Source organism: Sceloporus occidentalis, unplaced genomic scaffold, assembly GCF_023333645.1.
Source record: "Sceloporus occidentalis isolate IW3139 unplaced genomic scaffold, rSceOcc1.0.p SCAF_1, whole genome shotgun sequence".
NCBI lineage: Eukaryota > Metazoa > Chordata > Lepidosauria > Squamata > Phrynosomatidae > Sceloporus > Sceloporus occidentalis.
The window spans coordinates 163,856,855-163,881,612 of NW_028316981.1; the positions used below are offsets into that span (position 1 = coordinate 163,856,855).

The 24,758-nt window shown below is 43.2% G+C and overlaps 1 protein-coding gene across 1 annotated transcript; it reads left to right on the forward strand.

The window, feature by feature from the left end:
• The first annotated feature begins 68 nt into the window (after nucleotides 1-68).
• On the forward strand, nucleotides 69-24,415 carry LOC149322625 (aquaporin-2-like). The gene is made up of 4 exons (XM_089508788.1): nucleotides 69-431; nucleotides 12,472-12,636; nucleotides 20,776-20,856; nucleotides 24,200-24,415. Exons 1-4 carry the CDS (start codon nucleotides 69-71, stop codon nucleotides 24,413-24,415), a joined length of 825 nt encoding a protein of 274 aa, XP_089364914.1.
• The last annotated feature ends 343 nt before the right edge of the window (nucleotides 24,416-24,758 follow it).

The window sequence follows — 24,758 nt, forward strand, 5'->3', positions numbered from 1 at the left end:
AATATCACCAAGCAAGAGAATTGAATTGAGGAGGGATCAGCCTCCACTCTCCTGCACATCCATCACCCATGATGTGGGAACTCCGCTCTGTGGCCTTCACCCGTGCTGTCCTTGCTGAATTCATAGCCACACTGATCTTCATCTTTTTTGGCCTGGGCTCTGCTATGAACTGGCCTGCTTCCCCACCAAACGTCCTTCAGATCTCACTAGCATTTGGCTTGGCAATCGCAACATTGGTTCAGGCTGTGGGCCACATCAGTGGTGCCCATATTAACCCTGCTGTGACTGTGGCATGCCTGGTGGGCTCTCAGGTGTCCTTCTTGAGGGCTGTCTTCTATGTGGTGGCACAGATCCTGGGAGCGGTGACAGGGGCTGCCCTCCTGCATCAGCTCACACCACCCCATATCCGGGGGAGCTTGGCAATCAACAGGGTAAGGAAACTATCCATTAAAGTGGGAGGGATGTAGGAATGGTGGGAGGATGCATTGGTACAAAGATGTTCCAAATACCCTCTACTAGGTCAAAAAATTAACTTAACTCAATTTTAAAAGAAGGCAAGGATCCTAGTTTTCCCATTACCTATTTTCATTTTTTCATTTTCTTCCACGGGAGCTTGGGAACAGCATTCATTATTCTTCCCCTGCCCATTTTATCTTCATAAGCACCCTGTGAGATATGTTAGGACAACAATAGTCCGTGACCAGCCAAAGATTACCCCATGGATTTCATGGATGGATTGATGGATGGATGGCATCTCCCCACTCCTAGAGCTGTAAGGATTGAAATAATATTTTAAAATATCCTAAATATGGTCAAACAGCATCTTGGGCTAATGAGAATCTTTTCAATTCAGGACTTATTCTGTGCAAAATTTGCATATGGTGGGTTTTTGTTTTGTTTGTTTTTTCCTGCAGAGGAAACAGCACTTTCTGTTCATAAATTATGTTGTTTCCTGAACAGAAAATACTTTTTGCTGTCCCATGAAATCCCCCCCTCAAAAACCCATATGTGGATTTCACATAGTATATCTTCTAAACTACAGCATTTTTGTACAGAAAATAATACTTCTGCACAAAAATATTATTTTCTGTGCAAAGAAATGGTGTTTCTTGCACTACTGACAGTAGTGTAAAAGTGTGAATTGTGCACAATAAATCCCAACTTGTGAAGTAGTCTTGCAGTTTGGAGAAAATGGCTAAAATTACTTGCTGCTTTTTTTCAAGAATCAAATAAATGAAGATTTTGATTCTACATAATCCAATATTCACATCATCATACCACAATAGTTCCTTATTGACAAACATTTCAGGAATTCAACTCAGAAGTGTGGCCCTGAATGAAATGACACAAATCCATCTTATTATGTTGGGAACTGTAAGTGGAAATTAAGGGCACACCTCCACCTTGGCAAGAACAAGGGGAGAGAACTTTGTAGCTATGACACCTTAGCTGAGAGGTGTGCCCCAGAATCCATTGTGACAATAAAGGATATTGCACGATTTAATTCTCAGAACACTTGGCAAGACAGCTGTTTTGCACACAACTAGTGAAATCAGCAGCTCTTCAGGCACCTTAAAGACTTATTGCTCTTGTTTTGACTTGAGATGTGAAAATGAAAGCCACAGGATGCTGGATATAGTAATGCTCTGGTTCTTGGTAATATAGCTTCCAGGGGTTAGGGCTCCTTGATGCTATTAATTAAATGAGCTGGGATGTTGTGTAAGGTTGCTGTGATTCTTATTGTATAGATGAGGAAACTGTGATAGAGATGCAAGTTGCTTCCAAATTTCTTAGATAGAAGAACAATGATCTGGAGACCACACTGCATGTCTGGACTCTGGAGTTTGGAGTGGGTCAAGTCAATGTTCCATCTAGATTGTAGGAGGTGATGGCTTATGGAATCTATGCCAGTAGGGTTGATGAATCTACTCCCAGTTTTAGTCTCTGCAAAAGATATTCACATACTGAACCTAGAAATGACAAATTAATATGGCCTCTCACTTGCTCCCCAAAGTTCTCAGGCAGAAGTCTTCTCTTTTCCAGCCCTGCTCTCCACCTGAGAAACATTTAATTGGAGACAGCAGGGAAGAAACCTGTAACCTTTTACATGCAATCATGGACACTACCACTAAACCTGGAGGAAGCAGAGCATACTTTAGCCTTGTGAGGTCTGCTTTGTTTTGCATTGGAACTAGGTGGAAAACTGGCTGAGGAAGTGGAACACAAAGTACTGTGGGAGCACCTACCTCTGTAGTTTTTGCAGACAGCTCCTTTCACAGAGATCCACTCCTAATTCCTAGCCCATTTTTTCTTTTTCCAGCTTAATTTAGGAGGTAACAGGGGAGGGGTTTGTCTCCACTGCTGTCAGACCACTAGATGATGAAAATCCTTAACAATCTCCTGTCAATCACCTATCAGTAGATCCCAGTCTACCTTATTCTCTGTGTTTCCAGTAAGCTATGCCCTCTTTTCCTGGGATGACAGGAAAGCTTTCATTCCCTGTTCATTTGCAGTACTGCTCTCTGTGGTCGAGTACTAGATCCACTGGTGGCTAGTGGCCATGTCAGCAAGGAGTTGAATCCACTTTGGGTTTAAGTATGAACTGTCCAAGGTGATGAACACTGTGCCCAAAATGGGTTCAGCATTTTGGATCACTCCTTTAAGGTTTAAACTAAAACGCCAACCTGCTTAAGCACCCTACTGACATGGAAGCCACCAGCAACCTCATCGTGAGTATCTTGAACAGTAGGAAAACAGAAAGAGTCCTTTCACACCACATTGTCGAAGTACTTCTGTTCCTTTGGAACTGCCATGGCTGCATCCTATGGACTCTAGGACTTGTCGTTTGGTCAAAGGCACCAGAGGAGTTCTGAGGCTGAGGATTCTAAAGCCCCCCCACACACACACACACACACACACTCACACAAATCCCAGGATTCCAATGGCTGGAGTATTGTCAGTTAAGGTGGAATCATAGTGCTATAATTCCATAGTGTGAAAAGACCCATAGAAATTCCACCCGTGCAGTTTTCTCCATTATTCTATATCTGTGCTGGGGAAATCTGCATCGATTGCATATCTTCCTGGTTGCCTTGAAGGTGTGGAAGACACTAAAGCCTAGCCACAAAAAGGAGGGGGGGAGAGATCTTACAATAGACACTTCAGTCTCTTTCAGGCCATGCCAGCCATAGTAAGGATGATGATGACTGTGTCAATGATGACACCAACTAGTTTCCATGTTCCTAGAACTGGAGGCTTAATCCTTCTCTGGAACTTTTTTGACCTTTGTGGGTTTTGTTCTCCCACAATCACAACAGCAACCTCATTTTAAGTAAATGAGCCAGGCTTAGTTTGGGATTAAAAATAAACCTGTTTCCATGCTATGTTTCAACTCTCCTGCCAAATCCAGGCTGCTAGGCATCTGTGCTGGCACAAGACATCTTTTTGCACAATTGCTGCTTTTTCAGCCCTATAATACGATCTTTGAAAGGTGCTACTAAGCCTTCTAACAACTATCCTTCTCTTGGCATCATGAATGTTCATTTACCAGTTTCAGCAGCGTTAAAGCCTAGCATCATGACATGGCAAGATAGCCCAAATGCTAGCAAACATGGCTGGAATCCTATCAGTGGCACAAATAAACTGGCAGCAGTGGAAACAGCAGGAGGGATAAAGACAACAGTTGTAATGGCTGTGAAGGAAGTCAGACATGGGAGAAATAAGATGCCACAGGGCCTGCCAGACATGGTCCAATCCTGCTCCTCCCCATTTCCTCAACCTAATATTCTATTTTTAGTTTTGTGAATTGGGGGAGGGGAGGCGAGGGAGACAACATGGAATAGTGGTTTGAGCATTGGACTATGATTCTGGAGGTTTGAATCCCTGCTCTGCCACTGGGTGTCCTTGGGCAAGTCCCACACTGTCAACCTCAAAGGATCATATTCTATGGCATACATTGTGGCCCAGATATGTTCCAGTTAATGAGGGTGACAGCCACTGAAGACACTTTGTCCAGCATGTCTCTGCTGAGCGTCACTGTCCCTGTAGCTGTTTGGCTGATTTATGTGAGTGACAGTGCATAATAATTCTAGGGATGGTCAGTGATGCTCAGCTGAAAAATGTCAAGTGAAGCAGATAGAGGAGCCACTATTGACAGGAGCTTAGGATGCTGCAATGAAGAGAGCATTTGGCACATATTAAAACAATCCAAATTTACAATTAATTATTTACAATAAATTCACAGTTTAAAAATTGGTCTTCAATGCTGTTTTGAATTCAGACAGCATATTCAACTGTCTAATCTCTTCCCACTACCATGGCATTGGCTTTGCAAGCTCTTACTGTCCAAATCCAGAACAGGCATAAGTATAAATATGGATGGAAGACCAACAGAGAACAAAAGTTCATTCATTCTGGGGGAAGGGAGGAACTTCAGTGCTTTGATTTAGGCGCTGTCTGCATGGACCTGGATACTTTAGGGGCTATCCAGGTGCATTCACTTCTGTTGCAGGTTGCTCACTTCTGAGGTCAGAACGAGGCACCAAGTGATGATCACATGGCTGGGCACCTCATTCTGACCTCAGAAATAATGACTAGTGGCAGATGCATCGGGTGGCCTAACAGGATGCCCATGCAAGTAGACGCGCCAGGAACAGAGGGCTCCAGATCTTCCCAGAAGATCCAAAGAAAAAGATAAGTTTTAAAAATGCATTTTAAGGCTGTTATACCCTGCTTCTATTGTGAAATATGCCAGACATCATCCAGATTGCCCACACCAGAACTGGGGTTTGGCCTGTGCAGACAGTGCCTTATAAGCATTGGGGAGGGGGATATGAAGATATCTGTTCCAGTCCAATCTCTGGCACACAGGGCCCAACCTATACAATATACAACACCCTTTGAATCCTTTTTAATTAACTAAAAGCAGCATGAAAATCTGTTGCATTACCCAAATATTCCTGACTCAGAAATACAAACTTGAGGGCTTATGATAATTGCCTCAACAACAATATGAGAAATATGAGGTTAATTTCTTATGCAATTCAGATTATAATGGTGCCCAGTTTTGTGTTGCTTCAGAAATGGGGCAATTGGAAAGAAAGGAAGAATGTAGGAAGGTTGCTCATGTTCTCTGATGAACTGGCATGGTGTTATCCACTTGTAGAACTGGAGAATGCAGATTTGTCCAAAACTACTGATCTCGTCAGAAGCCCTTGGGGTCACTAGGTTGCCTAAGATTACTTGCAACTGGTAAACCATATGGCACCATGCCAGTTGCTGGGTGATGAAGGGGAGAAACACATTTTCTTCACTGGTATCTCTGCATAATTGTGCAGCTGCCAGTGGAGCAGAGAGAGCAGCAGCTGGTGGGCCCAGACACATAGCATCACTAGGACTGGTGTCACCCAGTGCAGCAGCTCATGGTGTCACCTCCCTTGGGCCCCTCCTTTCTCCTCCTACTGAGCCTTATCACACTCACACCATCTCTTTGGTGTTTTAAAGGGATGCAGGTGAACTCCACAGCCCATTTCTGCCCAAAGGCAAATGTTTGGGAAACAGTGGTGTCACACACATCCTTAGGGTGTCACCTGGTACAGTCTGCACACCTTGCACTCCCTGTATGATGTCCTTGGGCCCAGTCAGTGGGGCATGTGTACATTCTAGGTTTTAGACTGAATGGCTGAAGAAGATATCCAAATCTGAATCTCACCCATGCCCACAATAAGTCCAGCACCTTGTGTAGATCCTTAATGTTAAAAATAAAACCCAGACCAAATTCACTGCTTTATGGACATGGAAGTTGCCACAGGTGTCCAAGTAAGCAGGTGGAAAGGAACTTGGCTTGGCAAGTGGCAAGGAAGAGCAAAGGAGGAAGAGAATTTAGAGGCATGGCACCATTACTTTAAACAAGGCAACAGTGGAAACATGACTAACTTTTTGATGTAGCAAGCATCATTTATTAACCACTTCCAAATAATAATAATAATAATAATAATAATAATAAAAAGTTTATTTTTATCCCGCTTTTCCAACTTTGATCAAAGCATTGTTTGGGGAGGTGACTTGGGGTATTTTTAGCCATTTTCCTATTTTTATATGGGTTTTTAGATTTTCTTTATTTAAAAAAAGTAATTCAAAATAGCATGAGTTACTAGACCATCCCTTTTAAATCAATGTTGACTTGTAAAAGGATGGTGTGAATCACAGGAAGGTTGAGGATTAAGTGGGGAGTGGGGAGTGCCTCCTCTGTCATTTTGGGGTGACATGTTACCTCACGCTTGGTCCAAAAGTCCCCACTAGTGGGACTTCACTTTCCTAACTGTTAATGTACTGATTTTACTGCACTCAGAGAGAAAATAGATTTTGGTATTAATTTTTATAATTATATACAGTTTGACTTCAGGGATGCTATATGTGCAGATCCAGTCAAATGTCTTGATGGGTGTTCTAAAAGAGTGGAAGTGACTCACAACTTTGCAAACTTTTGCAACTTCTAATTGCATTTTAATTTGCCTTAATCTTGTGTAAGATGGTGCAGAATGGCTATAGGTCATTGGATAACAGAACCATTAGCAATTCTACTAGTGTTGTAGCAATAACAAAGATTTTTATCTGTTGACGCACTCGCTCTGCTGGACAAAATAAAAACATACTTGAATTCGGAAACTGTGAATATCCAAATGGTCAGAGACTTCATACAGTCATGCTTGGCTTGCCAGCAGCCATGGGTACATGACTCCAGCCTGCATAACACGCAACCCACCAAGCTGAACACAACTCACTAGCCAAGTATTGTGGTCTTTCAAGTGCTGGCAAACCTCTCCCTGTTTTTGTCCCATCCCAAGAGCCTCTGGTGGGCCACCATCCACAGCTGGTTGAATATTCCTTAGAGGGTAGGTGAATAATGTGAAAAGTATATTACAATTTATTAGCATGAGTCAGGGAAATAGTCATAACTCATAACATAGCCCTTACATATTCTGTCTATTTTTTGTCTAGAATATGATGAAGCTACTTGTTGAACTTCTTGTTGTGTGCCTTCAAGCCATTTCTGACTTATGATGACCCTAAAGGAAACCTATCACAGGGTTTTCTTGGGCAGAATTTGTTCCAAGGCAGTTTATCCTTTCCTTCCTCAGAGGCCGAGAAGGTATGATTTGCTCAAAGTCACCCAATGGGTTTCCATACTGGAATGGCGATTTAGATCCTGGTTTCCCAGTGTCCTAGTTCAACACTCAAACCACTACAATATTCTGGCTCTCACTTGTTGGACTACTGTTCCCAAATCCCAAGCCACAGTTTTTTCAGATATCAGGTTCTGTTCACACTTCTCAAAGCAAGTGGGGGGACCACGGGGGGGGGGGGTGCTCCTTGAGAAGAAAACATTTTATTTTATTTTATTTTATTTTATTTATTTTCCTGCATCCTGTTGCAGGTTGTATCAGAAGGGCTGGTTTGGACTTCCTAGGGAGTCAATCTGGCCACCTCCTCCCCTTCCTCTTTCACCTCTCAATACTTTTCAGACTTCAGGTATGGAACAATTGGCATGGAAAATAGAGAACTACCTATCATTTGCTCGATACAGGTTGGTTCTCTCTTATCTGGAATGATGAAATCCAAAATGGTCCAAAACGGAAACTTTTTTCATGAATGGCTGAGATAGTGACACTTTGCTTCATGCACAAAATTAATGTATAAAATTACCTTCAGATCATGTGTATAAATTGCATATGAAACTTAAATGGATTTGGGGTTTAGACTTGGGCCCCATTTCCAAGATATTTCATTATGTGATATATGCAAATATAAGTATGCCAAAATCCAAGCAAAATAAAACTAAACTAAAATCCAAAACCCTTCTGGTCCCAAGCATTTTGGATAAGGGATACTCAACCTTTACTACCAGGTTGTTTCTTTGTGTCTTTTCTTATTGTCACATTTCCAAATTCTGTTCCCACCTTCCCCATCCTGCCCTAAATGTCTGAATTCACAGTTCGATATCCTTTCATCATCTGAACATATATATGAGCCACATTATGTTGGCTGAAGGGGTTTTAGTCCAAAGGGAATTTTTCCAAGCTTTGTCCATGACAGGCACAATCACAAGTTATGTAACCAATGTGGAAAATGTTTTCAGGTAGCAAAATCCAAGGGCTCAATATTTTGGATGACCTTGGTGCAGATTTTGGATGACCTTGGTATTGAAGATTTGTTCCCAGCCATGTGTCATAGGGCAATTCCTATAGTAAACATGTGGAGTGGACTTATATCAGGCTTCCACAACTGGTGACACCCCTTCAAGATCAACCAGAGCTCATAAAAGTTACTTTTGAAGGTGAGAACCTTCAGAATCCTCTATTCAGAATTTCTGACTGGGAGATTCTGGTAGTTCTAGCCCTGAAAGGTAGCACTTCTGACCTCTTAGACAAACACAGTCAATCAGCCACCACAAGCAGTAGTTCACAAAGGGAGCAATAAATCTGTCATTCCCACCACTCTTGCTTGGGAAAGCATAAAAACAGGAGGTTCCTTAGCAGCTGGTAAATCATGACCAGTGAGTTGTGTTCAGCTTGGCAGATCACAACTTTTTCAGACCTGTCTACTTGCAAGCCAGGCATGACTATATCAAAAATCTGACCATTCAAGTATTCAAAATTTCAATATTTAAGCATATTTTTATTGCGTCCGGAAGCATAAATGCGTCACAGATTTAAATCCTCGTGATCACTTGAATGCCACTAGTGGCATGAGGAGTAGGATATTTACCCAGTGGCACCGAGCCATCCCAAGTGAATCAAATGGCAGCTGAAGTTGCAAAAGAGGCAAAGAATTGAGATGTTATCTCCATGCTCATTCAACTCCCCACCCCCACCCCCCCCACCCCACAGATATAGTCATATAACTACAGCATCTCAGTGCCAAAGAGGAGGTAAAAGTTCATCCAAGTCCAGGGCATCCAATTCTTCTGATATTATTATATTGTATTTTGTTTTGGTTAAACTTAACAAGATTACTGAACCAAAACCAGGCACACTATTCTATGGATATTTTCAGTAATACTGAAAATCTCTCTTCTTTTTCAATTATTCCTTCAAAAATGTTTGATTGTTTGTTTGTTGCAACCCACTTACAATGCCTATCAATTGCCTTCTTTGGTTGCGTCTGTACTGATAGAAAAAACAGCTTACCATTGGGGCATTTGGATCAGTGGGGAGCCTGAACATTCTGTATATCCAGCACCCACTATGAGCCAACACTGGCAGGGCTATCTGCACACATTGTTGTGCATATGTGCAGTTGTGTAATCAATTTGTGTCAATGTGCTGTGCTGATGGTATTGTTGTGATAATGTGCACTTTTCCAATCAATTCACACATCTGCAAAAGAATGGTGCTGGAGAAACTGCACAAGCGCAAAATTGAAAGTATCGTGGTGAGTTGGAAGAGGTTACGGCAGGAAGAAGTTGTGGCTCACCCACCCACCAATGCTCCCCCACTGACCCCACACCACAGTATGCAGTATGTACACCCAGAGAATTCTCTGGAGTCTTCATCCTGATCTGGAGTAAAAGGGGACTCTTTTTACTCCAGACAATCACCCTGAAGTACAGATTGGGCCTGTGATGCACCAGTTTTGGCCCTGTGCATCATCTGAACACGTCAGTGCGGGAATTAGGTGGGAATGTTTCTTTTAGGCCATGCAGATAAGCCCTGTGCCCGTCTCAAACTGCCAGATCTCAGGGCTATAGTAGTGAAGTGTAAATTTTCCCTTTACTGACTGAAGATTTTTATTGGCACAAAGGTGCCATATAAACATAGCATCCATGTGACTAGTCCAGGAAAATTAAGCACCAGGTGATAGTGGGCAGGGAGTGCACATAAAGCACTTGGAAAGAAAAAATGTATGACATTAAATAGAGTTGTTAAAGCAAAATGGATATTATGCAGTCTAAGCTTTATTTGCTGGGACAGGAGGGAGTCTTTTTGCTTCCAGTACTAGTTTATCTCCAAAGCTGAAACTGGACAACATTCAACACAATTCAGGTTTAAATCTCATCTTTCAATGAAGTCCCATATTGGGCAAAATATTTTCTTCTAGAGCAGTGATTTCCATAGTGGATGGTACACACACCCTGGGGGTGGTAGAAGGTTCCAAGGGGGCAGTGAAGGAAAAGTGGGAGAGTAGGGGGGTGGTGAGGGGAAAAGAGAGGCAGCAGGGGGCCTTCAGTCAAAGTACTGGTGTGCAAGAAAGATAAGGGGAATCAGTGGCCTTTAGGACCATAGTGTGAATGAGGATTGCCTGAAACTTCTTTTCAGGGTCCTCAAAAAACCACCACACAGCCTCACTGATCATTTTTGTGTGGTGCTGTCTCACGCTCTTTGCTTGCCCATGTGAGCTCACTCCCTTACTGGTGACTTTCACTAAGTGGCAGTTGGGAAACTCTTGTGAGGCTTGGACACAGAGCATCACCTCTGTGGCTAAGAATGGCACCATTTTGGGACAGATTGGGGAAAAAATTAGAGCACATGGTGGCAGGGTAGAAGTCGTGGCAAGAAATGAGCTTTCAGATTTGGGATCCTGCTTCGTGAGCTTTGCTGGGATGTGGCAAGCAGGTTGCTACTGCTGCTCCTGCTTTCTTTCACCAGACAGGCTGAGAGAACAGGTAGCAGAAGAAACAATATTTTTTTGTGGGATAATGGATACTTGAAGCTTTGTCATGTCTCTGGGGAAGGGGTATCTGTGCTTGTCCTTTGTCTTGGAGTGGCTCCTGTACTTAAATCTCTCCCTTTCCCAGTCCACACCAGTCTCCAGTCCAGAGCATGTGGCCTCTGTAAAACCCCTACATACGCACCGGCTGTGCCTTTCTCTGTCACAGTGAAGGACTGAGGGTCCCTCCTCTCTGGGGAGAAGCTTCTCCCTTGCACCTGGTCACCCTGGGAGCAGCAACTGAGCAACTGCCTGAGCTGCAACCAAGAGGCCTCTTGTCCACACTGGCCTTTGCTACAAGGCTGGCACAGGTGAGAGGTTTCTCAGTTGCTGCTTGGTCAGTTGCTGGCACAGGTGAGAGGTTTCTCTGTTGTTGCTCCCAGGGTGCAAAGGGAGCAGTGACTGAGCAGCCTCTTGCCTGTGCTGGCCTTTGTGGCAAGACTGGCACAAGCAAGAAGCTTCTTAGTCACTGCTCAGTCAGCTGCTCGATTGCTGCTCTCAAAATAACTGGGTGCAAAGGGAACAGCAACAAAGATTGCTTGTTTTGAATTTGCAGTAGAACAGTAGACCTAGTGTAAAAAAAATATGTCCAAGGGGGTGCTAGGATAAAGGGGGCGGTAGCCCAAAAGGTTTGGGGACTACTGTTCTAGGGCCTTCCTTCTTGCAAGCACTCTGTGAAGTGTAATATATTTTACTAACACCCATTTTATAGCCTGAAACAAGGACCTGAAACTGCACATGGCATTGCTTTGCTTTTTCTTTTCATTACCCATTCTTCTTCTTTCTTTGGTGAATTTCTATGTTACATTTTACAATATATGCTGTATGAACAGTAGTGCAAACATTAAAAATGACCCAGGTAGCCCCAATGCAAACAAATTACGACTATTCAAATGAATCAGCAAGATTTAAGCCTGCAATGACATGTGTTTTTTAAAAATTCTTGAAATATCTTTTCTTTTATTATTTTTTGTCTTTTTTGTCATTTTAAAATTTCACATGCTTAAGATATTTCAAAGAAAAAATCTTTGCAATTTTAAAATGTTTAGTTTTCAAAATGTCAACATTTCTAATGAAAGAAACTTCTGGAAATTTTCAGTATAAAAATTCTCATGTTTCCTTCTGCTTTGTTTACCTTGACCAATGAATCCTTTTGTTTTTGTTTTAAAGGTGGGACAATTTTGAGCAAACTATTGGCTATTAAATTTGAAAAAAATGATTCACTGTTGTTTGTTCTTCCCACTAAGCTTGCAGGGGCTGTGTTTTCTTAGGCCAGGGATGGGCAACTGCCAGGGAGGGGCAAAATGTAGGGAACCAGTGCCCCTACCACTCCGTGTGTTTCTTTCTCTCAAATACAGAAGTCCCTCTCAAAATGGCAACAAGAAGTTGTGTTGCATCAATTCCCAAAGCCATTTTGAGAGGGACTGCAGAAGGAAATGGAGGCATATGGGGTAATAGGGTTCTGGGGAATTTGTGGGGGTAGAGTGTGGATGTTTTGCACATTTTCACATGTTTGAGGATGATGGCTGTGTACCCATCCTGTAACCCAAATTCCATGGCTTAAACATCAGTCACTTTCTTACTTTCACAATCCATGTTGCTTTGTTTCACTACCTCGAGAACATAAAGATCACACAAATATATTTGAGACCTTGCAGATGGCTTGTTAAACTCATTACACTGATGTGGATTTTAGCCATTTCCCACCACCACCAAAGATAAGAGTCTTTGATAAAACACTGAATTCCCTCTGCTTTCTTTCAGGTGCACAATAACACATCATCAGGGCAGGCAGTCACCATGGAGCTCTTCCTCACCTTCCAGCTGGTCTTGTGCATTTTTGCCTCCACCGATGACCGCAGGAACGATAACGTGGGGTCACCAGCTCTATCCATTGGTTTCTCCGTTGCCTTGGGTCACCTGCTTGGGGTATGTATTCACATCAACAGTATTGCTTCACACAAGCTGGAGATGCAGGGAACACCCAACTGTCATCTTGGATCAGGACTCTTGTTGCATATGTGGATTAATTGGTATCTATATGAATGAGAGTGCAGCATAGCCAGTGCAATACTCTGAGCCCTTAGTATCCACTGTGGTTTGGTTCCAGGATCCCTGCCCCCACCCCCTGTGAATACTAAAATCCATGGATGTTCAAGTCCTATTATATACAATGACATAGTGAAATGGTGTTGCTAATATCAAATGGCAAATTCCATGCTTACTTTTGGGATTTTTTTACATGGGAATATTTTTAAGCCCTGGGTGGTTGAATCTGTGGATGCAGACTCTGTGGATACAGAAGAATAACTGTATGAGCTTGTGGCTGAAAATAGGAGAAAACAAACAGGATGCTTTTATAAGGTATCTTTTCTTAATGTGAAACTTAGATTTATTGTTTTAGGGAATCCATCTTGGAATAGGAAAGGAGATAGACAGAAGAAGACTTCAGTAGAAGAGCTCCTAAGACTGGCTCTCATGTGTGGATTTCAGCTAACATCTATCCTAAGATGGGAGCTCATGGATGCTCCCTTCCCAGAGAAATGGCAACAAAAAACTAAATAATTTTCAGAGAAGGGGGAAGTGAGCTCTGCAGGAAGGAAGTGAAAAGGCTTGAGTATATGGATTAGAGAAAGAAACAGAGAGGTGAGACAAAAGGACAGACATGCTCTCTAGAGTCCCTTCTCTCACTAATCACTTTATAGTAGTGTAGATGCCTCTTTGCTTCCAACAAGATCTTATATCAAACCCCACCAAAGCCCACTTTTACCTGCTTCAGGCTGTCCCCCTAACAGGATCATAGATCCTGTTATTCTTGTTAGTTATGTTTGGGTATGTGCTTTGTACTATTGGATGCTGGGAGGTGCAGCACAACAAGTGAAAGTTCACTGTTCATGGCCACACAGGCACACAAACTGCCATTTCCAGGCTATTGGAAACCGGGGGTGTAGCAGAAAAGAATCCAGCTCTTTCCTAGGTACAGTGACAGGCTTCTTACAGAATTTCTTGGCAGTCCTCTGAAAGTCCCAGGTGATCAAGTCCTTGCTGTGCATCCAGCTATAGGAAAAAGAGCCTGACACCTCTGTGACACCCTCCACTATCAGAGAAATGGTTGTGTAGGGGAGGCTGCAGAAGAGAAAAAGTGGGTTGGGGGTTGTGTGGCCAGTACAAAATTCTGACCTCCACAAGCAAAAAAAAGTGAGCTATAATGGCATACATTAGATTTGAGCTATCCTAAGTCACTAACAGGATGCTAGCCCTCTGTCAGTCACTGACTGCACTCTTATGCAATTTCCACTGTGTTCATAATGCTGGATTTCCATGGTATTTATTTCCTGAAAAATATTCTAGAATCACTCTAAAGCTCTAGTCATGCTTTTTAATCCATGGGTGTATACAGTGTGCAATTTTTAGCATAGTCTGACAATAGCTGGAGACATTATTTCAATTTGCATGCTTTCAACCCTGGAATCAAACTTTACAAAAACATAAAAACAAAGACCCAATAAAATGTGTGTGTTTGTTTATTTATTTATTCAATAATCTCAGTATAGCTATTGTGCACACAATCTACCATTTCTATCTTGAGAACAGCCTCATGAGGTGGTGAGTCTGAGAGATAATGATAGGCCCAAATTGATCTTGATGAGCAAGTGGAGATTTTAATCCAATTTACTCTAGTCCTAGCCTGGCATACTATGGCTGTTCCATAATTTTCTGCAATAACAGCAAGCTTTTGAACTTGATCAAGAGTTTGGTGGGCCATCAATGAGGTTCTTTCTAAGAATAGTCCATGACCTTTAAATGTTACTCACTTACATGTGTAGATGTGCCAGTTCTGCAGGAAAGGCCCATGGAAGTGTGCTTCTTTTTGCTTTTAAGGAAGTAGAATGAGACAAATCTGCAGAAAGCACTTCTCAACAGTCTTGCTTTGCCTCTGAGAGGGAAACTGATTCTACAGGTAAAGAGCCTTAAGGGTAGGGATTTCCTGGTTGAAGAGAGGTACCACAGTCAAGGGGAGCCCAGTCACATGCGTCTCTTCCTCATGGCTCTCATCAGAGGCCCAAGGTCTATGGGGAAAGAGTCAAGAGCTGATGACAGTCTCACGTCACCTGGACTGTATGTTTTGGTGTGAGCAAATGAGTAGTGTGTGTCAATGGGTGCTAATGTTGATTTCAAATAAAGGTTGAATTGTATTCCCCATGACCTTGTATAGATGTGAGAGATGAATAGTGAAGAAAGCAGATACAAAGAAAATCAACTCATTTGAGATGCAATGCTGGAGAAGAGTGCTGAGGATACTGTGGATGGCCAAAAAGGCAACAAATGGGTGCTTGAACAGATGAACCTGAACTCTCCTGGAAGCCAAGATTATTAAATTGAGGCTGTCATACTTTGGCCACATCATATTTCATAATTACGCTTTACACACAGGCTAAAATTCATTATAGACCATATTTTAAATAATCTTGTGCATGAAACAAAGTTTGTATACATTGAACCATCAGAAAGCAGAGGTGTCACTATCTCAGCTAAACGTGAATAACATTTTGGTTTTTGGAATATTTCTGATTTTGGAATTTCGGATAAGGGGGACTCAGCCTGTATAGATGTTGGGAAACTTCTTTTTAGGGACTACCAATTCCAGAATTCACCTGTGCCTGGAACATTCTGAGAGTACTAGTCCAAAAATGAAACCCTTCCAAGCTCTTTTCCAGAGACCATTTCTAAGCAGACTCTTTCAGTAGTTCCTGTTGGTTGCAGTAGTGAGAGGAAACATGGGGTGGGGGGATTCTCAGCAAGATTTAAAGGCTCCTTCTTCGAGATTAAACAGGTTTTAGGAGCAGTGTCTTCAAGGGGATCTGCTATGGTTACTTTTTATACCTTGTAATGAATGACTACAGCCACCGGTATGTGGCAGCTGAGCAGTTAAGACGCTGACTCTGATGATCACAAGTTCGCCAGGTCAGCAGTTTGAGACCCAAGCGACATGTGACAAAGTGAACTCTCTCACTAGTCCAACCTTCCGCCAACCTAGCAGTTTGAAAGCATGTAAAAATGTAAGTAGATAAATTGGTACCACTTCGGTGGGAAAGTGACAACATTCCATGCAGTCAAGTTGGCCACATGATCACAGAGTCATCTTTGACAATGCTGACTTCCTCTGCTTAGTAATGGAGATGAGCACTGCCCCCTACAGTCAGGCATGACTTAACAATCTCATCAAAGGGGAAACCTGTACCTTTACCTTAAAAACAAGAGCAATGTTATCAGCTGACCCTAATGTTAATTCTCTTAAGCAAAGGAGGAGTTGAAACTTTATTAAGCATACCAATTACATGGGCCCATTTCACAATTTATCACCATAGCCTTCCTTTCCATGTAGAACCAGTCAGCCAGGCTGATAATATGTGTGTTTAGTTGTTCAAGAATCAAACAGGGGGAGCCACCACCCATATGTGTACCCCAATCTCACTCTTGAAACTTTGACCACAACTGTAGTTTTCTGTCCTACTTAACCACTCAAGAGGCCTAACATCTCTGTCACCAAGGTCTACTGGCTTGACCTCCATGTCATTCCATCCAACTGGGTGGTGCCACTACTCTCACATGTGACAGTCCCACTGCTTTCTGTCCCACTGCTCCCACATGTGACAGGATTTGTCCTATTGGGATTCCCTATTTTAAGAAAATGTGAGACAAAAAATATCTCATACCTTTCAAATGTCCTGATTTGGCCAGGACAGTCCAGACTGATCCTATGTCATCCTACCTTTTCAGCTGTTCCAGTTTCACTTTTCTTTTTCTAGCTTCCCCCTTTGTCCTCAGATCATTTCAACTGGCGTAAACTGAATTCAAAATGCAAAAGTAGTTTACACACAGTTAACTCAGCAGAAGACAAAGGAGAGAAGAGGGTGGAGAGGAGAGAAGAACCTTCTTAGTAGGTTCAGGAAAAACCAAACTGCTTCAGCCTCTTCTAGCTTGTATGTTCCCTTTTCCCAGTTTGGCCACACTTGTCCCAGTTTTCATCTATATAATAATAATAATAATAAAATTTTATTTATATACCGCCCTTCCAGCGATCAGGGCGGTGTACAACAGCTAATGCAATAAAATACTAATACATATATCAATAACAATATTAAAATAGACATTAGACACATCATCGACTTTAAAACCCCAATAGCCAGCTGCCATCGCTGTCGAAGGGTAGGGGGAGACTAGCTGGGATCTATTTCAGGGAACGCCAACCTGAACAGGAAGGTTTTTAGCTCCCTCCTGAACTGGGTCAGGGAGGTGGCTGAGCGGAGCTCTAAGGGCAGCGTATTCCAGAGGGTCGGGGCAACGATGGTATATGACCTCCTTGTTGTGGAGGCCAATCTAGCCCCTGGGACCCTCAAAAGTTGCTGCCCAGATGTTCTGAGGGTGCGGGGCGGAATGTATGGGGAGAGGCGGTCCTCCAGGTATCCTGGGCCCAAGCCATGTAGGGCTTTATAGGTTATCACCAACACCTTGTATTGTGCCTGGAAGCGGATAGGCAGACAATGTAGATCTTTAAGTACAGGTGTAATATGACTGGTCCTGGAAGTACCAGTGACCAGTCTGGCTGCCATATTCTGTACCATCTGTAGCTTCCGGGTTTGGTACAAGGGTTGCCCCATGTAGAGCGCGTTGCAGAAATCCAATCGAGAGGTTACCAGAGCATGTACTACCATTTCAAGGTCTCTCTGGGCCAGGTATGGGCGCAGCTGGCGAATAAGCCGAAGCTGATAACAGGTGCTCCTGACCGTCGCATCCACCTGAGCTGTAAGGTGGAGCGACGAGTCAAGAAGCACCCCCAGACTGCGCACGGAGTCCTTCACAGGAAGCGTGATCCCGTTCAGGACAGGTGGAACCACCGCCATTCCTGGACCAGGGGAACCTATCACAAGTACCTCCGTTTTCTCTGGATTCAGACTGAGTCGGTTTTCCCTCATCCAGCCCATTACTGACCTCAGACAGGCCACGAGAGGAGAGACGCCATCCTCGGTCACTGCATCAGTCGGAGACATAGAGAAGATTATTTGGGTGTCATCAGCGTACTGATAACCCCGCGCCCCATGTCTCCGGATGATCTCTCCCAGCGGTTTCATGTAAATGTTAAAAAGCATGGGAGATAGAATAGCTCCTTGAGGGACCCCAGTTGTAAGGGCCGTCTTATCGGAGCATTCGTCTCCCAGCTGCACCATCTGGAACCTCCCAGAGAGGTAGGACCGGAACCACTGGAGCGCAGTGCCCCCGATTCCCACCTCTGCCAGGCGCTCCAGAAGGATACCATGGTCTATGGTATCGAAAGCCGCTGAGATGTCCAAGAGCACTAACAGGGACATGCTTCCCCTGTCGATGCCCAGACGGAGATCATCGACCAAGGCGACCATGGCCGTTTCAACCCCGTAACCCGCCCGAAAGCCAGTTTGAAATGGGTCCAGATAATCCGTTTCATCCAAGATCGATCGAAGCTGGATTGCAACCGCCCTCTCGATCACCTTCCCCAAAAATGGCAGCAGCGAGACTGGCCGATAATTACTATGTACCAGGGGGTTGAGGGAGGGCTTTTTTAACAAAGGTTTTACGATGGCCAATTTCAAATCAGTTGGAAATTGCCCTTCCCTCAAAGATGTGTTAATAATCCGGTGTAACAATAAAGTTGCTGCTGGTCCCCCCTGAGCCGCTAGCCATGAGGGGCAGGGATCGAGAGAACAGGTTGTCTTCCGAACACTTCCAAGGATCTTGTCCACATCATCGGTACTTACCAACTCAAACTGATCCAGTTTAATAGAGTCCACGGAGGCTCTGGATGCCTCTACCCTAGGTTCTGCTTTAATGCCGGCGTTAAGACCTTCGCTTATCCGAGAGGTTTTATCCGCGAAGAAGTTGTTAAATTGGTCGCAGCAGGCCATCTGTGACATTTTGGAGGGTACCATATCTTCCTCTGCAAATGAAGACAGGGCCTTCAGTGTCCATGCTGCCGCCGTCGCCCTTTTCCACCTGGGCAGGGCGGCTCAGAGGACTTTGCCCGCCGCCGCCACCGCGGCGTTTCTCCAGGGGGCGGGGCCGGTGGGAGCGGCCCCTACAAAAGCCGGCCCGCTGGCTCCCCCCGAACAGGACGCCGCCGCCGTTGCCCTTTTCCATCTGGGCAGGGGTGGCCTAGGGGACTCTGTCCGCCGCTTATACCATCAGGGCGGAGTGCCTATTGTTGGGGTCTTTTTAGAGGGAGGGAGATAGAGAGGGGCTTAGTTATTTTTTTCTCATTAGGGATTGATTGGGATACGTCCTGTTTTTTCTCGCTGCTGTATACTATCCAATGTATTTTTAGATTGCTTCATTATTTGACTGTATAGGATGGATTTATTGTTGTATTGTAGTACATGCTTTTTATGCTGCTTGTAATTGTATTGTAAATTGTATTGTATTGTATTTTACCTGTTGTAAACCGCCGTGATCATGGAAACGGCGGTATATAAATAAAATTTCATTTCATTTCATTTCAAATTACAAACCTTCCATAGGCCCACAGTATATTCATATTTCCACTGTTTCAAACTTTTTGTGCCAAACTATCTTCGTTCTTTCACTGTGCATTGAAACGTTTAGTGAAACATAAATTTATCACATGCCCTTTCCAGACCATTCTGGGCACAGGATGGGAACAGCACAGAAATGGGCAAGAACGGGTGTAACTGCACAGGAGAAATAGTCCTCTAAGTCTTTGAATTATTCTTCAAAATAATTCATAGCATGGATATGGAAAGGCTTTGTGACTCCTGGCGGCATTCTCCTGTGTGGTTACGCCCGTTCTCACCCGTTCCGTTCCGTGCCGATCCCATCCCATGCCCAGAATGGTCTGGAAATGGTGTGCGATAAACTTTCTAGATATGCAGGGACAGCTGTTCATGCAACCTTCATTTTTCAAAACCCATGATACAGTCTGAGAGAGGCAGTCAAGCAAAAGAGGAAAATTCTAAAATGGCAGCAAACCTTTGTAAAAATGCAAATAGACAAAAGGATTGGAAAATTGTGGCTTTGGGTTCACAAAACTAAGTTGAAAATGGAGCTCATTCAGTGGATTTAGGGGGAAAGCTATGAGCCAAGCTTGGAGAAATTACTTTTGGGACCTGTATCTCCTAGAAACTTCTAGCCATTAGGGCCAGCTGAAACCTGTAGCTGAAATTAAAACATTCATGAAAACAGGAATCCAAACTGTGAATGTGTGTTTTTCTTATCTGGCAAATGAAGTTGCAATATGAACAACAGCTATTTACACTAAGGGCAGGAACCACTCACCCATTCAGGTATGGGAGATTCATCAGCTTTCAGAAAACTGAACAGACCTTGATGTTTTTGCAAGAACTGTTTTGGCATCATTTCTGATGGTCTTTCTCCCCCTTTAAAATTTGCCAGCTGATTAACACAGAATTTTGACACAACACTGAGGCAGAAATCTATTAAGTCAACTGGTGGAACATTAGGTCTGCACAGGCACACTTTGGCTGTTGTCTGATGCTGGAGGCTTCTCCCTCTTTCTTGCTTCCTCACTGAGGGACTGTACAGACCACCCCTTCTCGCACCGGATCGGGGATGGAGCAACTACATGCTACAGCCCCAATCTCACCTTTCCAAAAGGGTGCCATAGCCCCAGTGTTGTGGCTTTTTGGCACTGCATCATGTAGACACAGCACCAAAGGAGTGCCATTCCCCCACCCCCACCCCTTCATCTTTGGCTCAGTTGATGCAAACTGAGTTCAAAGTACAGAAGTAGATTACACTCATTTAATATGGAATGGGAGAGTTGGAGATAAAGAGGCAGAATCATGCCCTTCCCAACCATCGCAGGCAAAAGTAAACTCCTGCAGCCTCTCGTAGCGTGTCTTTTCTTCTTCATTATTACTTTTGCCTTCTTGATCATATTATCATGCTGCTTGACCATACGTGTCCCAGTTTTCATCTGTGAAATGTTGGAAAGCATGCACCAGAATATATAATGAATAATAATAATAATAATAAATGTATCTTCTTTCCCTACCTTAGATCTACTACACTGGCTGCTCCATGAACCCTGCCAGGTCTTTTGGTCCTGCTGTTGTTGTGGGTGATTTTGAAAACCATTGGGTAAGTAACATTGCAAATAGTTTGTTCCTCTAATTTACCCTCTAACACAAGGGTGAGTAAACTATAGCCTTCCATATGCTGTTGGATTTTAACTCTCTCAAAGTCTAAACATAATGGCAAAGAATGATGGGAGTTGTCACTCAGCAATATCTTGGTTGCACATTCTCCACCCTTGTGAAATTTCTTATGATTAGAATGTAACACAAGATAACATTTTGTCCCCTTTCCTCTCCCCCCCCCCCCCAGTATTTCACATTGTTGAAAGTTCTCCCCCCACATGTATTCCATGTTCATTTATCCAATAACAGTCTGTTCTGAACTGGTTTAAAAGCAGAATACATGTGTATCTCTGTTGAAAAAGAGCTGAATTCCTGGGCATGCATCTTTAACAGAAAACTGGGTACCAGAGGCAGAAACAGCATGGAAAGAACAGGGATAGGTTACTACACCACAAAACAGAAGAGTAGTTCAACATGTTCCTGCAAGCATTTTATTCACAACTAACAATATGCACATGCAAAAGATTGTGCATATGGTCAGGTAAATCCTGAATAAGCAGGATTTATGAACCTTTTAGAGACCACTTGAACATTTCTTCCGTGTGTTATCTTTCTTCACAGATAATCTCTATATCTAAGGATATCTTTTATTTTGCCAACTTCCACTTTTATTATGATTTCTATTTTGGTGGCCAAACATAATATCTATATTATTTTTTAACATACTGGGTGTAGCCAATGAGGTAGGCTTTTCTGTTATGGGCAGCTACTGTAGGGTTGGCTAGAGTAGAATCCCATTCTTTCCCAGCTCAAGCTTTATTGCATTGTTTACTGCAGACATACTGATGCAAACCGCCATAGAAAATCTGTGTTTCTCCAGCCCTACTTTACTACCTTCCCAATGTGGATGTTGCTTGAAAAAAACCTTTCAGCTAGACCAAGGGAAGGTGGATTGGCAGGTGTAAAAGGGAACTTCTTTGTCAGAGGCTTTGTTAAATGATGAATGCCTACAGTTCAAGACATGTGACAATGTAAAGAAATTAAACAGCTTAGAAACAGTTGAACAGAACTCTTATCAGCTGCAGTATATGAGAAAGCATGTGATACAGAGCACATGAGAACTTTCTGCAGGCCCAGCATCAACAGACACAATTGCCAAGGTCTTTTCCTTGCCCCCTTCCTTGGTGCCCTTCTAGTGAGTACCAGGAAGCTGCCACTATGTCCAAAGTACCTCTATATTGTTCTGGAACATAGAGGAGAGTGTGGTTATTTACACATCGTCAATAAAGAAGACAAAAGAGAATCACATTTGTAAAAAATGTATAAATGCACAGTTAAAACACAATGTATTGTACATCTCACCACAGTAGGCAAGCTGCAACCAGGTGACTTAGGTGCCACCTCAGTTGGTTGCCCAAGTGACAATAAGAAATGGACATCTTCAGGGCCTATGCTCTCATTTTTTGATATTACTTTATCCTTAAACCAAATTAGCACAGGAAAATCTTTCAAAGAGAGGATGCCTTGAGGAAAAGAGCTGTTCTCTGGAAAGGGATCTACAGCTACCCAAACTGAGCACACTGTCAACCTGGATGTTCAGAGAACATCAAAGGAGTGCTGCTTTTGTCATTCCTCCCTCTCCCTCATAAAACTTGTTCATGTGCCCACCTCTGGGGCTGACCAAAATAAATAGGAGGGGGATGAAAGAATCACCAGTGGGCCTCATACTGCAGATATGTAGTGCAACAAGGTGTGTTCATGCCTGTGCAGTCCAACCAAGATTTCATCATTTCCAGTTGGAGAGAGATAATTGCAGGCTACAACCCTATGCCCACTTACCTGGACAGAGGCCCCATATTTAATAAGACTTACACCTGGGTAGTGATGAGCAGGATTGTGCTTGTAATAGTCCAGAGAAATGGGTGGTTAAAAAAATATCAACTTTAGCAACATAGAGAAACATTTTTAAAGAAAAGACACCCTTCAAATCCAAAGTATATACAAAACAAGAGACAGCAGTTGGGAACTTCTCTGGGTGAACATAGACCAGCACAGATGAACACCTCCAAATATGCAACACTGTTGACTGTTGCTCGAATCAAGAGACCTGTTTGGTATTTTACTGTTTAGTGGAATAACCAGTATGTTATTACACAGAGGTGAGAGCTGCCAAATGGAAGAGAGGTGTAGCAACTGGCACCAACAGGAGTGGTGAACCAGCCGCCATTACTGTCTGCCTAGCTGGGCTGGGTTGCAAGAGGAAGAGGCTTAAATAGTTTACTCTCCGTGACTTGGCAGTGAATTAAAAAACCCATCTGAGTTCCAATTAAAGCTGTGTGAACTCTTTGGATTCTGGTCTGATTCAGCTTCAGGGCAGTTTCTCCCTAGACATCACTATTTTTTGTTCTTCTGTTTTGCATGTTTAGAAATGACTTAACAGTTGCATTCAAGACGGTAAAAGAATAGAGGGAGTGGAATATCTTTGGCAGATACCCATGAGTTCCTCAATTTCTTGCACTGTGGGTCAACCTCCAGTCATTTTAAGAGAGATATTTAATTAGCCTCCATGGTTTATAATAATAACACAGCTGTCAGTAATCTTGAATTTGGCTATTGCACTCATAACCTTCCTTCCCACCCCTATATTAGCTGCTAAGTTTTACCTCTGTCCCTCATCATGACTGAAATGTGATAGAATTATGAAGTTGAAAAATCTACCTATTATGTTAGCAAAAAATATGATATATATATATATATATATATATATATATATATATGGACACACACACACACATATATACCTGTTGCGTTTTAATATGAGCCATCTCAAGAATGTCCATCCTGGTTTGTCAGCAGTATGGGGCCCTTTCACATTGCACAATTATAGCGCTATGCTTCCACTTTAACTGCCATGGCTGCATCCTATGGAATCATGGGAAGTGATTTGAGCATTGGACTAAGAGTCTGGGAGGCCAGAGTTCAAATCCCTGCTCAATGGAAACCCATTGGGTGACCTTGAGCAAATCATACTCTCAGACTCAGAGGAAGGCAGTGGCAAACCCGTGAACAAATCTTGCTAAGAAAACCCTTAAGGTCACCATGAGTAGGAAATGATTTGAAGGCACACAACAACAGCAACAACAACAACAACAACAACAACAACAACAACAACAGAAAGGTGCCAGAGGAGCTTTCTGACTGGGGATTCTAAAGGCCTTTCCCTAAACTGCAAATCCAAGGACTCCATAGGCATCTGTCATGACAGTTAAAGTGGAATCAAAGAGCTATACCTGTGTGGTGTGAAAGGGCCCTAATCTCTCACACTTTCTATTTTCCTCCCTCAGATCTTCTGGCTGGGTCCAATGGCTGGAGCAGTGGTGGCTTCCTTGCTCTACAACTATGCTCTCTTCCCCCATGCAAAGACCCTCTCAGAGAGGCTGGCCATCTTCAAAGGCTACGAACCAGAAGAAGACTGGGAGGATCGGGAAGTCCGCCGGAGGCAATCAATGGAGCTGCATTCCCCACAGACCCTGCCTCGGGGGGTTATGGAGAAAGTCTAGACCAATATCAATGGTCAAAGCCATGTTTCGTGGCCTTTTAACCCTAACTCAAACATGCATTCATATGTGCTGCAAAAGCCTAGTACATCTCAGGCTTGGCAATAGCTTGTCTATTTGTGACAAGCACCCTTGGAGCCTCACTTTTAGCTCATGTTGTAAAAGATGGGCCTTTAGTTCTGAAACATTCCACCCTTCTTCAGAGCTTGAAACTTTCAGTTTATAGATCACAGAGCAACATATTTTGCATCCCTTATGTAGGATTGCATTGCCAAACTCTCAGGCTTAGGGGAAGAAATTTTGCATTCTCACTCTGAACACAGTGGGTCTATTTTTGTATTTGGGT

Bases quoted from the DNA above. Each gene is read 5' to 3' on its own strand.
- LOC149322625 (XM_089508788.1), top strand. From the start codon at position 69: ATGATGTGGGAACTCCGCTCTGTGGCCTTCACCCGTGCTGTCCTTGCT. The intron at 432-12,471 runs GTAAGGAAACTA...GCTTTCTTTCAG, and splicing joins GGAGCTTGGCAATCAACAGG to GTGCACAATAACACATCATC. The intron at 20,857-24,199 runs GTAAGTAACATT...TTCCTCCCTCAG, and splicing joins GTGATTTTGAAAACCATTGG to ATCTTCTGGCTGGGTCCAAT.